The sequence below is a fragment of the Penicillium arizonense genome (genome assembly GCF_001773325.1).
Source record: "Penicillium arizonense strain CBS 141311 chromosome Unknown PENARI_contig003, whole genome shotgun sequence".
NCBI lineage: Eukaryota > Fungi > Ascomycota > Eurotiomycetes > Eurotiales > Aspergillaceae > Penicillium > Penicillium arizonense.
The window spans coordinates 961,345-977,135 of record NW_019173280.1 but is presented as its reverse complement, the minus strand read 5'-3'; the positions used below and the strand labels follow the sequence as shown (position 1 = coordinate 977,135).

General features: G+C 47.3%; 6 protein-coding genes across 6 annotated transcripts; 4 read left to right on the top strand and 2 right to left on the bottom strand.

Annotated features, from left to right (window-relative positions):
- Positions 1-1,111: 1,111 nt before the first annotated feature.
- PENARI_c003G00757 (beta-xylosidase) lies at positions 1,112-2,967 on the top strand (the record flags this gene model as incomplete). The annotated part of the gene is made up of 4 exons (XM_022628047.1): positions 1,112-1,376; positions 1,434-1,841; positions 1,899-2,602; positions 2,659-2,967. The coding sequence occupies 4 exons, from the start codon at positions 1,112-1,114 to the stop codon at positions 2,965-2,967; spliced, it is 1,686 nt and encodes a 561-aa protein (XP_022491507.1).
- Positions 2,968-3,243: 276 nt separating this feature from the next.
- PENARI_c003G07491 (uncharacterized protein) lies at positions 3,244-6,080 on the top strand (the record flags this gene model as incomplete). The annotated part of the gene is made up of 5 exons (XM_022628525.1): positions 3,244-3,796; positions 3,860-3,963; positions 4,567-4,616; positions 4,674-5,071; positions 5,155-6,080. 5 exons carry the CDS (start codon positions 3,244-3,246, stop codon positions 6,078-6,080), a joined length of 2,031 nt encoding a protein of 676 aa, XP_022491784.1.
- Positions 6,081-6,794: 714 nt separating this feature from the next.
- Positions 6,795-8,669, bottom strand: PENARI_c003G00408 (uncharacterized protein; the record flags this gene model as incomplete). The annotated part of the gene is made up of 7 exons (XM_022628024.1): positions 6,795-7,028; positions 7,121-7,329; positions 7,384-7,858; positions 7,910-8,121; positions 8,176-8,265; positions 8,321-8,568; positions 8,629-8,669. The coding sequence occupies 7 exons, from the start codon at positions 8,667-8,669 to the stop codon at positions 6,795-6,797; spliced, it is 1,509 nt and encodes a 502-aa protein (XP_022491720.1).
- Positions 8,670-10,227: 1,558 nt separating this feature from the next.
- Positions 10,228-11,315, top strand: PENARI_c003G01666 (isopenicillin N synthase family dioxygenase; the record flags this gene model as incomplete). The annotated part of the gene is made up of 3 exons (XM_022628111.1): positions 10,228-10,383; positions 10,437-10,601; positions 10,650-11,315. The coding sequence occupies 3 exons, from the start codon at positions 10,228-10,230 to the stop codon at positions 11,313-11,315; spliced, it is 987 nt and encodes a 328-aa protein (XP_022492066.1).
- A 1,362-nt stretch (positions 11,316-12,677) lies between these two features.
- Positions 12,678-13,957, top strand: PENARI_c003G05704 (fungal specific transcription factor domain-containing protein; the record flags this gene model as incomplete). Its single annotated transcript, XM_022628393.1, has 2 exons — positions 12,678-12,917; positions 12,974-13,957. The coding sequence occupies 2 exons, from the start codon at positions 12,678-12,680 to the stop codon at positions 13,955-13,957; spliced, it is 1,224 nt and encodes a 407-aa protein (XP_022492019.1).
- Positions 13,958-14,193: 236 nt separating this feature from the next.
- On the bottom strand, positions 14,194-14,781 carry PENARI_c003G07381 (uncharacterized protein; the record flags this gene model as incomplete). The annotated part of the gene is made up of 1 exon (XM_022628516.1): positions 14,194-14,781. The coding sequence occupies one exon, from the start codon at positions 14,779-14,781 to the stop codon at positions 14,194-14,196; it is 588 nt and encodes a 195-aa protein (XP_022491631.1).
- Between the last annotated feature and the right edge of the window lie 1,010 nt (positions 14,782-15,791).

Here is a 15,791-nt window from a genome sequence, read left to right as displayed (position 1 = left end):
TAATACATCTCTACACAACTCGCTCGTTCGCAGTAGAGGGCAAGGGGTGGCATAATGGGGATTCGAATTCCTGCCACGTCTCCAAACGACCAGGCATTCGTCTATTTGGCTTGTTTGCTGAATCAACATTCTAGAATCCCTGGAGACCTTACAAGTCTAATACAGAAGCTATTTTAGCTGTTATTTACGTCTGTACTGAAATACTGCCAAGAAAGGGTTTAGGGGCAGAGTAACCGCAATAGGTATAGCGTTTTTCCAAAGATGGTTCGAGAAAGAATCTCTGTGAGTAAATGGTGAAACTGATTTCGATCCTCCCTGTAGTGGAACACTCATCACAGACTTTTTTGCAAGAGAGATTCTATCTCTGGGGCTGCATCGGCTGCAAGGACGAATCGCGCCTGATTTAGCTTTTGCCGTTGACCAACCTGAGTGATAAGAGAGGAAAGAGCGGAGAGTGGAAACATGAGAGAGCTATTTTGCTCGATCGTGAAACCCTGGCTCTCAAGCATATCAAAGAATTGCGCCCCTGCGACTCCATTCTGGGATGAGTTGTATGTGAGACAAGCACATTGACTTGCGTTAACCTCTCCCATGGAATCTAGTTTTTAGACCCTCACACCGGCAATTGGCCTGGCCATAAAAAAAGGGCTCGATATTCTCGGTTAAAAGACCTGTATTCTTCAATCCTCTATCAAAGAAAATATACTCCAAGCAGCCCCCGTTGTCCAAAACACGGTAGAAATGTTGTTCTCCACTGGCCAATAGCGATCTTCCTTTGGTAGTTTGACTTTTGAGAATTCCCCGTTGTACCCCACGGGGAAACTGCCGGGATAATTCACGGACACGTCCCGGCCCTGAAATTCCAACTGGGGATATGTGCCGGAGAACGGCCGGCAAGTTGGAAGCTATGATTCGACGGAGTAATGCCATTTTTCGCCGGCTTAGGGGATACATTCAGATTAAAGGGCTATCCTCGTCCGTGGCATCACGTCGGCTAGGTTGACGAGTTGAACTCAGGACCCGGTTGGGGGAACTTCATGCAGTACAGATAAGTCTCGTGCACCTACAGCGCTAGATCTATCGGCGTCTTACCATTGCAATTTGGCTCATCATGAGGTGGCTCCTCGACCGAGTAATTATCATACAACTTTGGGTGTTGGCAGCCCTTGCGATCAAAAACCCTATTATAACAGGATGGAATCCTGATCCCTCGGTCATTCGTGTCGGTGATGAATATTTCATCGCGACTTCGTCCTTCGAGTACTGGCCTAGTACTCCAATTTACAAGTCAAAGGATCTCGCCAACTGGGAGCTTTACTCGCATGCTTTCACAAAACCCAGTCAGGCTCAACTATATGGCGTACCGACGGGTGCTGGTAGGTTCATCCATACCCTGCGACCGAGGGAATCTTATAATCTAAACAGGCTGACAGGTACATGGGCTCCCACATTGTCACTTGTTAATGGCAAATACTATATGGCATCAATGACAAGGTGGACCTATGATCCAGTTGCACGGGTATGGCCCCGTGTTATGTGGGTGTCTTCCCGCGATCTGAAGACATGGTCTGATCCTGTTTGGGGTGACGCATGGGGTATCGACCCTTCTTTGTTTCAGGACCAAGCTACGCAGAAGGTTTATTTGAACTTCATGGCTCCAAACAATAACGCGGACAGGATTTGGGGAATCTATCAATGCGAAGTTGACGTGGACAGTGGTCGGTGTGTCGGCGAGTATCGTTCTTTATGGAATGGGACGTTGCCGCATACTTCAAGTTCCAGACCTGAGGGCCCAAAGATGTTCAGACGCGACCAATGGTATTATCTCCTTATCGCTGAGGGTAAGTTACGGTCCATAATAGGAAGGATTCATGTTTCATTCAGTCTAACTTGTATAGGGGGTACGGATGACCTTCATCGAGCTACTATCGCACGTTCCACTTCCCCTGAAGGTCCCTGGGAAGCAGCGCCAAACAACCCGATTTTGTTCAACGGTGCATACGGATATGACAACCTCACAGTACAGTCGACTGGTCATGCCACACTTTTTGATACTCCAGAGGGAGAGAGCTATGCAGTATTTTTGGCCCGGAGAAAGACCAATGGCACATCCCCGCTTGGACGAGAAAGCTTCCTTGCTCCTGTCCAATGGAAGGATGGATGGCCTATTGTCAATGGAGGAGAGCCAATTCGACTCAGCCAATCGTTCGGCAACACCACGGACCAGGTGTCACCACCAAAGCCTTTCACGGATAACTTTGATCGCGCAAATCTTGATCCTTCATGGTATCAGCTTCGGATCCCTTACACGCAGAACTTCGAGATCAAAAAGAATGGCGCCAATGGAATCACTTTCAAACCAAACGTGTTCGGCCTGAGTGACAGAGATACCCCGGCGGCTATTTTGCGGAAGCAGAAATCATTGAATATGACTTTCAGTGCGCAGCTCCTTCCAACCAAGTCGGGCCTTGGATACGGAGAGACAATCGGTATCAGCGCTTATTTGAGCGAACTTCAACATCAGGATATTGCAGTCTCTGGCTGTGTCAACAGCACGGGAATGTGCATCTTTACTAGACTGATGATGAACGGCACAGTCGAGGTAATTACTCAATCCCTCTTTGTACCCTTGTGTGCTAATAATCGATCATAATTTAGTACGACCAAGTGAAACTGAACTCGTCAACCATTCCGTCTGATCTGACGCTTCACATTCGCGCCCAACCGCTTTCTTACACCCTCGGATACAGCTTGGGGATGAACGGTACAAAATATTGGCTGAAAGAACTGTCATCGTCTTGGTTGGCATTTGCCCCTACCAATTGGTTTGTTTTTGAGGGCACCAGCTTTGCTGTTTTCGCGACTGGTACGGGGAAACCTTGGCCGCCGCATGCCCCAGAAGTGGGATTTTCCAGGGTGACGGAGACATACTTTGAGGAAAACATTCCCGACTATGATAAGTGGTGATCAGTTGTAGTTCGAATCAAACAATCGATGAGGCACTTGACTTTGTGAACCTGGCTCGTAGGTCCTCTTAGCAGCGGGCAAAACGCCGCGTAATCTCCGCCAGCTGTTCGGACTACGGATAATAAAAGGCCCGAGGCGAGATGTGGGGCGGGAGCTCTTGTGGGGGCGCTCTCCCATCGGCTCGTCACGTGGCGTACATCATCGGTCGGCATGACGACGTCAAGAGTGTTGGAGGCAGAGCTGTGCTCAGATATCCCGAACCTATAGCTATCTAGAATGGCGACAGCAGCTGTCTTCGGCTCCACTGGGGCGGTGGGCTCGCAAATCCTGGCAACGCTTCTCGCCTCGGACACGTTCTCCTTCGTCAAGACGGTGTCACGAAGAATCCCAAACACCCAGTCTCCAAAGCTTGAGGCTCTGCAAGAAAGTGACAACTCGAAATGGGGTGATATGATAGGCTCCTTGACTCCCAAACCGTCGGTGGTTTTCAACGCAGTTGGCACCACCCGAGCTGCAGCTGGCGGGATCCAGAATCAGTGGAAGATCGATCATGACTTATGTATCGAAAATGCCAAAGCTGCCAAGGCAGCGGGGGTGAAGACTTATGTCTTTATTTCTAGTGCAGGGACCAGAGGCTTCCTGTCTAGTCGTGTCCCTTACTCGAAAATGAAAGTTGGTGTGGAGGATGCCATCAAGGAACTGGGTTTCGACCACGCGATTATCCTGAGGCCGGGAATGATTCTCGGGAGAGAAAAACCCAAAGCTGCATTCTTTGAGAGCATCGTGGGGAGCCTTAACAAGTTGGGACAGGGTCTCCAGGATCGAATCGGTATGAGACAACCAGGTGCATGTGGATGTCTTGGATTACGGAACGCTGATTTATTATGAGCAGGTCAGGATCAGACTATTATTGGCAGAGCTGCTGTAGCTGCAGCCCGAATCGCCGAAGAAGGCAAAGCACCCTCCGAATTTTGGGCTTTGGGACAGGCTGATATTGTCAGGCTGGGTAGAGCGGAGTGGAAGGAGTGAAGGCCTGTCCTTTGGTTACCAGCTATATTTGAAATTGGCTTCCATGCTTTACGCAAGAAGATTGTGTCTGGAACCCTAACTCAAAACATGCTAGGCTAAATGCGGATATCTGCAAATATCACCCGCCCAGCGGTATAAATGAAAGGCTTATGGACAGAGCCGCTACAGCATGAGTGCGAGATAGGGTGGCTATATTCACTGCTATCTCGATGTCAAAAGATCAATTGTGGGGAGAGAAAGACGAAGCGTCTCTGTGGAATGAAGAAGGAGGAGCAAGACTAATGGGCAAGAACGTACCCGTGAATAACTATTGACAATTTATCTTGTATTCAATAAGTGATTCTACTATGTGGCCAATATTGTAGTATTCTATCTGGTGGGTGTGAGAATATTCTATGGGGAACAACAGATCAAACTTGGCTTGCTCATTCTGTCTTACCCACCTCTCCAGTCAAACCTTCTCATTCTCTCACCATACACCCTCCTTCCATCCTCAGTCCAGCTTTCACACACGCAAAAGAATCAACAGGGCCCACCAGTCTGTCAAGTCCTGCTTTGCTAACTTGATAGGCATCTAAGCTCTGCCCATATGATCTAAGCCACGTCGGCTATTACTTCACGTGGGATGGCTGTTCCCCAGATTTTGCAAACCAAGCTAACGCCTTGATCTCCTTCAGAATGTCGAACCCAAATCGGTCGCGACGCATCCCGCCAGGTGCTCCCACATTGATTGGACATAACGAAGAAGACATACCACCCGACGTGTGGGCCCATTATCTACTTTCAACGGAATGGACCAAAGGAGCTGGTCTAGTTCAGGAGCTGCAGACCAAATCACCCCAGCGAGAACTACAAACGCGGCTCCAGACCGTGGAGGAGACTCATCGCAGGCTTGGGAATTTGAGATTTGTGGCGTCTGCGCTCGTCCAGGTCGTTGGATTTGAGGCAAAAACTGAATGTACCTGCTGTCAACGAGGACAAGGTCCTTGGCCTGGATGCAAAGTGCTTCCTGGTTTCCTCGATGGCGCTTGCGCCAATTGCCAGAGGAATGGCAAACGCCGAATATGCAGCCTTTGTGTGTCAAACCTTATAAACACAGAATGCCTGAAGGTATCTATACTGACTTTCTCCGCCTTTTGGCTGGAAATGCCACTACAGATCATCACAAAACAAGGAGCAGCAGTAACAGCCAATCCTCGCTTGGCGTTGCCCAGGACGCGTTCGACAACCAAGCAACACGACAAACTATCTCGACAAACCCAAACAAGCGCAAGCGACAGGATTCCAACGACGGGCCCGAATATCTATCTTCTGACGGATCACCCTCTCCGAATATGAATGCCACGAGGACGGAGCACATCCAAACAGTTGAAACTATGCTCCCCAGACCATCTACTACGCAACCCAACGAGACTAGCACCTTCAGGGAGCTCTGGGTAAACCTGGCAGATGTCGAGCACCCACCTTATGACTGGGATATGCATGTTACTATGGGAAATATGGAAAAACTTCGTCTAGACTGGTCACAGAACGAGGTCGCAACTAGTGTCATCGAAAACAGTCTGTCATCCGCGGAGATCAATTCACTCAGGGATGCGCTGAAGAAACTGTCACCAAAGGTCCAGGCTATTCTTCGGGATATCAAGTCGGAAGAGGATTCCAGCGCGGTGCGTGGCGCGATAAGCTACGTGGAAGGGCTCGGCGAGATTGAACCCAAAATCAACGCTATGGAAAATGGCCCTGTCAAGGAAGCTTATGCAAATCTTTACTCTCACTTCGAGTCCTTCGGTACTCCAAACGCAGATACAACTGAAATCACCCGATATGGGACTTCTCGCCCGTCGCTCGGAATCAACGAGGTCCGCCTGCAGCTCCTGCGGTCCTTCCAACAAGAAGGAGCTCGTGTTAGCCAAGAAGCAGATTCTCTCCGACAATCTCGTCAGGCTGAAGTGGAAGAGCAACGCATCGGCCAGAAAGAAGTTGATAAACAGCTGCGCAGAGAGCTGGATTCTGAAAGTCCGAACATCATTTCTCGGAGGCGTCCGGTATCGACCGCTTGGCGCAAAGTTGAACCAGAAGAATGACACCACTTGACTGAACAAATTGGTATTTCGTTCCCATAATCACATTTTACTACATGAATTACTGTGGTTCTGAGTATAAACGGAGCATCGTCTTCTGGAACCTATGCTCGTTCTTTTTATCTATCCTGTGTGTATGAATATGGGACATGAGTCTTTTTTTTGTTAAGTAGTTCAATTACTATTATCAGTGCTCCTGTTGCAGTCCGTACGGTCACAGACCAGATCAGCTTTCAGAACCCTACCTCTATATGATCTAGGTAATTAACTGGAGGCACTCAACATTGGACGCAAATGAGTTGAAGAAAGAGAGGCCAAAGTAGGGCAAAAATGATCAACGAAACGGTAAACTGGCTTCGAGGCTTTCGTGTAGAAACTGTCCAATACGCCATGGCATTCTGTACTCATTTACAACCCATGTTATAGTATCGTTGCCGGGCTTATAAACTTCATGTTCGTAGCAAAGGGCTTCAATTTTATAGAGTAGTAAAGATGCTCACCCGCCCCGGGATAACATCATCGATGGGGATTTCAGAGAGAGTACTGAGCCAATGCAGGACCCAGCGGATCACATGAATCCTGTTGGCAGAGTGGAGCGAGTGTGAGAGAGAGACAGAGGAGATATAGATTATCTAGCTGGTATCAGTGTTTTAGTCTACTCATATAGACTAACAGTAGGCATTATAACTCATTGCAAGCTTGGGAGCTCCGGTTTCACTACCATAGCTGTACATAGGTAAGGAACCTCCTCCATGGAGGTTGTCTGTAGTAGTTATCCAGCATAGAAATCTCATCAGCGCTCAAGGATCGTCGACCAGTACTTAGATCCGCAGTTTTTGGATTTCGCCAAGGTGTTCTGAAAATGATCTTGTACCCGATAGTGAAGCCGAAAATTAACAGGAGTCCAAGGATATTCTGGAAGAAGTTCGATACGGCGAACCCATTGCCACCCTGTTAGATGTTAGTGACCAACTCCTGTCACTTCTGCTAAACGAGATTACGAAACTCACTGGAGGCTTAACTCCCAAGAATATACAGCATACCAATAGGAATAACGAGATTAGCGTAAGCCATACCGGTGCAAGGGGCCACAGTGATGACTTCCATGCATAGAGCTCTGTAAATAGCGGGTCATTCTGTGCCTTAAGCGCACGGTGGAACTTCCAGTTGACGAAGCAGATAATTATCCAATTAGCGAAGAATGAGGCACTTGTGATCGCAATGAGCCAGTTCAAAACGGTCAGGCCACCAGCTACTATGTATAAGCATATCACCCCTTTGTGGTGACGAGACGGTGACGACTTACCTGCAATCTGAATATATGACAGTAAAACCGCCACGATCGAAGTGACAATCAAGGCGAGTCTCGGGCGTCCTCTAACGTCCACACGGGCAAGACCTTCCCAGATAAGCTTTTGATGAGCCATAGTTCTCAACACCCTAGATGAGAGATAGACGGCCTCCGCCGCAACCGCAATAACACCGCATATCATTCCAGCATTCAAGAGAGAAGAAATTCCAGGAATCCCGGAGTCCTGGACTGCGATGATGAAAGGCGAAGCTGCAACTCCACTACCACCTAGGAGGCGATCGTCATCCGATGGAACGAGAAGTGTAATGAATACAACACTGATCACGTAGATGAAGTTGACTCGGAATGGAACGAGCTTTGTGGCGTGTCCCATTGAGAAACGTGGGCTTTCGGCTTCGCCTCCCATGATACCGATGAAAACTTGGTCACCGACGGCCCATACAGCGAGGAGGGCACAGTTTGCAAAGCCCTAGGCTTATTAACAAGGAATATCTCAAGTTTTGGCTGGCGCACAACGTACAGAGAAGCCGTTGAGGAATGCGGGTAGAGTTTTCCAAGTGTCTCCGTGGTGCATATAGCCGTTGGGGCCAGCACCCAGTACCAGTGCCAGAGAAAGGACAATGATGATGAGAAAAACCACAATCTTGATAAGCGACGTCACGTATTCGAACCAAGCAAAGACTTTATTTGGGAGAGTGAAGATGACCAAGCAGGCGAAGAGAAAGATGGAGACTTGGAGATAAGAGAGTAAGTAAATGCTCACATCTAGGGCGGAGGGTTTCTTACTAGTAGCAGCCAGTGGCATAGATCCTTCCGACCAGTATTGAACTAAGACATTGAAGAACCCTGCTTCGGAGGCAACGATTGCTGTCCATCCTGCTCTCGTCAGTGTAACATCCCGTTGAGACCTCCGAAAGAAGTAATCACATACCTAGCCACTCTGCAAATCCAGCACCAAAAGCCAAAGCAGGGTCAACCCAACGATCAGCATAGTCGATGTAGTTTCCGGATACCGGGAATGCGATTGTCATTTCAGACAAAGACTGCAGAACAGCCCAAACACTGGTGCAGACAATAGTATAGGCGATGACCATATTACCCGGGCCTCCTGTGGCAAGGGCTTTTCCAGTGGCAATGAAAACTCCGCTACCGATATTGGATCCTAAAGAGATGATCTTCCTAGATAGTGAGACGCTTTCAAACGGAAGGACTGTCCAAGACCCTCCACAGAATTCTCACATGAACCTGACGCGGCGAGAAGGAACGGTGGAATTGTCCATTCCTGCTCTCCTCTACCTCTCCTATACGGGCTTCGCCGCAGCTAGCCGTCGGTTGCAAGGAATCGATTTCATTTTGAACGGTTTCTTTCTGTTTGTACGAATTTGGCGATAAGTCGAAGTCAGACATAACTGTAAGTAGCTTGTATTTCGTATATAAAATATTTGAGGTGATGACAAGCCAAATATCTGCCGGGGAATTTGTCCTTATATAGTGTCCCACCGACCAACATCGAAGAGGTAAAAGGATAATCTAGATAGACGGGTATCCAGGGAGGCAGGTCTTCCACTGAGATAGGAGTCTTGCCAATAGCCACTCGAGCCTCAGCTGTCGGCCCCACTCACCGCATTCCAGGCACTGGGCCCTTGTATCCGCCTCCTTACGCCTCCGTGTAGCTGAATAGACCAAAGGGATTGTGCATGGGATGGAGTTTCACGTGATGTCTCAAACGACGCCATTTTCTGTATATATGCTCCAATCAAAAACTTGATTAATTTCGGGATGCTAACAGTAGCATCGAGATAAGCCCTAGGGAATTTAAGTTAGATTCAAGGATGATTACAGAATTGGGCGTGTCGGGCCAGATCCGAGATGGTCAATCTAATCTCTTAATAGAGTGCTGAAAAAGGTCACGCCATGCTAAGGCTCGTATCGCTGGGGAGGCCCTTCAATGGCCGTGTCGACCATGGCCACCACAAAATGCTGTTAAATATGGGCCTTGGTAGGTTCACATTGGGGAAATCGCGGCATTTTGAGCAAATTTTGTACCTGCAAGGACCAGGTTCACTGAGGGTTTTCCATCGACTCGAGCCACCGTAAATCGTCGTGCAGCAAACATGCACATTCCATATCTCAAGGCTCGGAACGCATTCCAGGTTCCCATTCATTCAAAAGAATGACTGTCTGGATCTAGGCTTCATGCAAACTATTGAATGTACAACGTGGCATTGAAATGGAAAGTTTGATTTATCCTGAAGTAAATATCACTCCATTATCAGACTCATTGCAGCACTGAATCTTACGGCGGATTTAGAAGTTGGGGAGGCAAACCTTCAATGAACGCATCAGTAGATAACATAAGTTTCTATTTACTGGGCGATAATCCGTCATATGCCTCTTTTTGCATGGAGCGATATCACCTTCTTCATTGAATTTAGAATTGAGAGGACTGAGAAGAATGGAAGAGGAAGGTGATCCACTCAGGCGCGCGTCTCATTGGACGACACATTGTTTAGGAAGGCGATCTTGGGGTCCGTGCATGTACTCCCCCTTTGGGAACTTATACGTCTTGTTGACTATGGCAGTCCTTGGACTTCGTGTTCAAAAGCCGTAGGTAATTAATAGACGATAAGGTAGGATATGTTTCACATTAGTATTACTTTCCGAAACGAGTTACTGCTTCAACCTAGTTTAGATGAGCTCTTCAATGTATATCGTGTACAATATCCAGTCAAAGTCACGTCCAATCTATAACAAGATCTCAGGGGAAAATAAAAGAACCCAGTCAAGCCTCATATTTCCTTTCCATATCAACCCATTTTCGACACCACCACCAACATTATGTCCGAAGCTATTGATTTGTCCTTGCTCAAGGGAACCTCCGAGGAAAGCGAGGCCGTTTCAGCCACCCTGCTAAAGACATTGAAGACTCGAGGAGTGGCCAAGGTGAAGAACCATGGTCTTCCAGAAGATCTCATTTCTCAGCTCTTTGACTATGTACGTATGCTAGTTTGTGAGAATGATATTGCCGTCACTGAGTTTTATCATAGACCCGACGATTCTTCGATCTTTCATTGGAGGACAAGATGACTGCCAAACACCCACCACAAGCCAATCCCAACCGCGGATACAGCTTTGTCGGACAGGAATCAGTCGGGAGCATCAGTGGCTACGAGAAAGGGCTTGCTCAGGGAAAATCTGTCCGGGATATTAAGGTAACTGTGGCCGCGTACTAACCGGTAAGAATCTTGTTGACATGACAGGAAACGTTGGATATCGGCTCTGCCTACGATGACCTGGTAGATAACATTTGGATAGCCGATGAAAAGCTACCTGGATTCCGTGCATTCATGGAAGAATTCTACACAAGCTGTTTCGAGGTCGAACTCGAAATTCTCGACGCGCTAGCCAAAGCTCTCAAGATCTCAGCCGCCGATCTCAGAGCACTGCACAACAAGGCTGAGAACGAGTTCCGGCTCCTTCACTACCCAGCCATCCCCGCCTCTGAGCTCGCCGACGGATCGGCCACACGAATCGCGGAGCACACAGACTTTGGTACAATCACCATGCTATTCCAAGATTCAACAGGAGGTCTCCAAGTCGAGGATCAGACAAATCTGGGAACCTTCCACGGCGTTGAGTCGGGTGGAAAGTCGGAGATTATTCTCAATATCGGTGATTCGCTGCAACGTCTCACCAATGATACATTCCGAGCTGCATGCCATCGTGTGACGTATCCCCCCACAGTGAAAGTGGGATCTGACGAGATGATCCCGGAGCGCTATTCCATTGCCTACTTCGCCAAGCCAAACCGCCTCTCATCGTTGTTCCCGCTGAAGGAATTTATCACATCTGCCACTCCCTGCAAATATGAAGACATTACAGCCTGGGACTATAACAACCTTCGGATCGCTAAGCTCTTCTCCTGAGGCGTGGCATCCATTTGATATTATTCTTACGGTACCTTGATTGCTATCACTTTTTGTTTGTATATTTTGCGAATGAGATTGTATTAGTTATTTTAGAATGATTGAACAAAGTCATTCGATGATTACCGTGTTTCTAGGGAGTAGTTTTAGCAATGGCAGTGTCTGGTATTGCCACCGACCAACAAGAGATTTTGGAATAGTAATCCTTCTGTGTTTATTTAACATATCGGTGGCTGACGGCGAAGGGTTGTGTGATAAGTACAGGGGGAAAGTGGTTCCGAGCGGATTGCGACACTCATCATCTTGACCATATCGGGATAAAAGAAACCGATTGAACACAAAGGCTGAATTTATTGAATTTCAACTCAATAAATTATCAGACTTGGTTCAATAGTTGTTATTGACCTTTTTCGGAGTTGCATGCCTATTTCGGCTATCACTGATGAGGCACAGAGGCGGGGTGAAGGAACCACCGTCAACACCAAGAGCTCAGAGAATTGAACATGCCACCTTCGATCTTAATTTACTCGTTGAATCTAACTTCCCGAGTTCAATATGGATGGTTCCCCAGATCTACTAGCATGGCTACCACAAGTAGGGCTCGACACTGATCACAGCGCCTTTTGGTCGGAATTGATGATACCCACAGACACAAACTGTTCTGAAACAAAACATCATATCCAACTAAAATTCATTAACGATCAAGAAGATGTTCGAGGTTTCAGTGCGGAGAATGCAGCGAGGCATCGGCAGTCAATTTTCACAGGTTTGCACCCAAAGTTTCTTGAATACAAAATCTCCTCTGATGCCCATTCACAAGATACCGAGCGCCATGCCATGAGTGAAAAAGTCGCTCGCTCCGCACCGAATAAAAATATCAATAAAGCACTATCTGAGTTGGAAAGTTTCGGCCTTCGCGGAGATACTCAGTTACCGTTGTCACTTTTCCGAGGACCATTCGGGGCACTCAGATTGCCACATACAGAACTGATCGAGTCAAGTCCTTTTGAAGTCGACAATTTGTCCTTGCCTTCACAGGAACGGGACAAGGAGCTTGCGGAGATATTAAGAGGGGATGGGCTGGACTTTGACGATCTTGTGGTGCAAGAACCGAGTGTAAATGACAATTGGATGGCGCAAGAACCCGATCTATTGCAGTTGGAAGACAGATATATCTGTCCGTTCGAGCCACAACCCGAACCACGAATCGACGTCTATGGGGGAAACATCGAAGGCTGGACTCTCCTATCACATTACAAAGACCGGATCGTCCCACTGATATCTCCCCTGCGACGTGGCCAGGAGACACCATGGATGGGCTTAGTGATCCCATGCGCAGTCACAACAATGGGAGAATTAACAATGAATGGGTCAATCAAGCACGTGAGACTCGCCTTGCTGAATGCAGTGTTGAGCACAAGTGCCTTTCATCTCGGTAACAACACTGCTTGTCAGGGTAATTGGAAGGCATCTGGCGAGATGTACCTGAGACGTGCTCAATGTCACTTTCAAAAATGCATGGAAGAAACATGCTTGTCGACTACTAAGACGAGCAAGTACAAGGAGATTTTGATGGCCATTCTGAGTCTTTCAAACGCATTTGTATGGCACCCATAAACGCTGTACTTGAATGGGCTAACACATTCTCGCTGGTGCAGATGTTCAAAGGAGACCCAGACAAGCGACGTGCCTATCTCATTCAAACCGAAAAATTTATTCGTATCAGAGGATTGAGTCGGCCAAAGCTGTCTCCAAAGAAACGAGCACTACATCACTGCTATGCATTTATGAGAATCATGGCCGAAACAACCTGTGTCGCCGACATCTTAAACAAACGACCACTTGAAACTAGCGAAGGAACAGTTGACGGTACAATATATGAAGGAGACTTCCGAATATCTCCCAACCTAGCTTTTTCCGCAGACGCAATGACCGAGGAAAAGGATCCGGAGATGGGACAGCGGGATCTCCACCTTGCAATCCCAGGCCGCTGGAGCTCCACACTGTTTCCAACAGTGTACGGAGTCGACGAGCTATTCCTCATGCTTCTATCCCAAGTAATTCGACTTGCCAACGAGCGCGACCTGTCAACAACGTGCAATGGGAACCAAGAAGAGCGACTAAGCTTGAAGGAGTTCTGGATACGAGCAAAAGCTATTGAGAAAGCTATCAACACGTTGATATCTTCTTCAACAACTGGAGACACCCAGTCCCACGACAACCACTTCCTGCAGAATGACAAGTCCACAACAGCCCAAGCAATGTCCATGTCTCTCCTCATCTTCTTCTATCGCAGAATATATGAAGTCGACCCTGCAATGCTTCAATGCAAAGTAGCTTCCATGCGCACCTACTTGATAAAGATCCAACAAGACGAAATCCACTCGAAGGATGGTAGCAGCGCTGCACTCATATGGCCTGCATTTATTGCTGCGTGTGAAGCAGTGGAGCCAGACTTGCAGCTTTTCTTTTCTTCCTGGTTTGACTACTGCTTTGCGACTACTGCATTAGTGTATGCATCAGTGGCAAAGCAAATATTCGAGACAATCTGGACTAAGAGGTCTAAGGCGGGGCTTCATGGGGAGATCTTTAGTTGGCCGGATATTTTAAGGGAAGGGAATATTAAGTTTACTTGTGTATAAAGAATTTCATGGGATCAATTTCATTCACTGCATAGCAAGTCCCCGATCCCGAGCTAAGGAGACAAATAATGCCTGTGGCATTGTCCACGGGCAAAAGCAAAGGCAATAGCAAACGTGGTATGACTGAAAACAAGAAAAACTTCAAATGCAGAACACAACGCGGGATTTCAAATAGCAAACGCGGCAATAGGAATGCGCATTGACATGTGCCAGACTGCCCTCGGCTGTGTTAGAGCCTAGAGGATACCCATTCGTCGTCGGAATTCATTCTGATGACGACCAGCAGAATCTATCCAGCCCAGAGGAATTCCCTCTTTCTCAACCTCAGTATTTTTTTCGAGTCGTAGAAATTGCTTTTGATGACGAACGGAAAAATCCTTCCACTCCGGATCCACTCCCTCTTTCTGAACCTCAGTAAAATAGTCGAAAAGAAGTTTGCACACTGAGTGTAGATAATCATCGTATGTGGACACCTCACCAATCCACAGTTTGAGTTTTGGAAGCCCTTCCACAAACTCGAATGCATCATGGATAGGACCAAGGCTGTTCTCGTCCAGGTTACTAAGGAGCGACTTGAAAGCTGAAGCCGATGGATTAAGCCCGGACATGACAAAGGATGTTGCTGTCTCGTTCCTATACCATCCTGCGTACAGTCTTTCCATTTGCAGAACGGCGTGAGACAATTTAGGGTACTTTGATGTACCCTCGAACCATCCGAACTCAGCCCAAAGATGCATAAAAGTTTTAGTCATTGCAGTGGGGTCAGTCTCTGATAGTGAGTCCGGGATATCGGAGATCAGCGTCGCAGGCGGCGGAGGTGACATGATTCCTTCAACTCAATGAAGATTGTGAGACGAAGTTGATTGAAAAGGGCGGGGTTCACAAAGCAGGATTCGTTCAGAACAGTGGTTTGAACTTCGCTTAAGTTGTGATGAAGGTAATGGCTTAGAGCATAGCGAGGGTAGTCGCAATAGTAAAGATTGTGGTACCGAGGAATGATGAAAGGAACCACAGAGCGGCTCTATGCAATGATCGGTCAGAAATGACGGCGGTGATGGTAGATGAGTGGCAAGGAGTGGAAGCGGGTAGAAGAAAGATTGGTTTACAACCACAAGAGTATTCTCATATAGAGAAAGCCTTGCGGTTTACGAGATGCCTGATAATGGTGACTAAGGGACGCCAGAGTGAGAGTATTTTGAGATAAGAAGCAGTGCAAAGATAGACTGAAGAAGAACAACGAGGAAAACAAGTGTCGAGAAAAGGCTAGCGTGGAAAGACCTTGACCTTGACCTTGATGTGATCGGTAGTTATTATGATATAACAGGCAACGTAAGTCCTTTCACTCCTCCACCTATAGATAATATGTATGTTCAACCCGAGGCACTCGAAAGTGGGCGAAAAAGAGGCGGAAAAGTAAAGGCCAAAGTAGGGCGAAAACAATATATAAAGCGGTACACTCGCTTCGAGGCTTTGGGGTAGAAACTGTCAATACTTTGTGACACTATGTACATATTTGGGACCCCTGTTAGATCGAATGTTGACTGATATCTGACTCCTGCATAATCGGACATAGAATGCAAAGGTAGCAATAGAACGCAGAGGACTGGAAAGATGATATGAAGTATAATCTTACACTCGTGACCTTAGATGCTACGGGTGAGAACCTAGAACTAAAAGCAAAACCAAAAAAAACTGAAAGCAGAAGAGAATGGGAAAAAAAAAAGAAATTTTGGTGCATGACGGAAAATATCGAATAGTACGCACAGAAAAAAGATTGCGAAATGAGATGTGGGAAGATGCTTTCGGCTTTGTTACAGCCTCAGAAATTACTGAA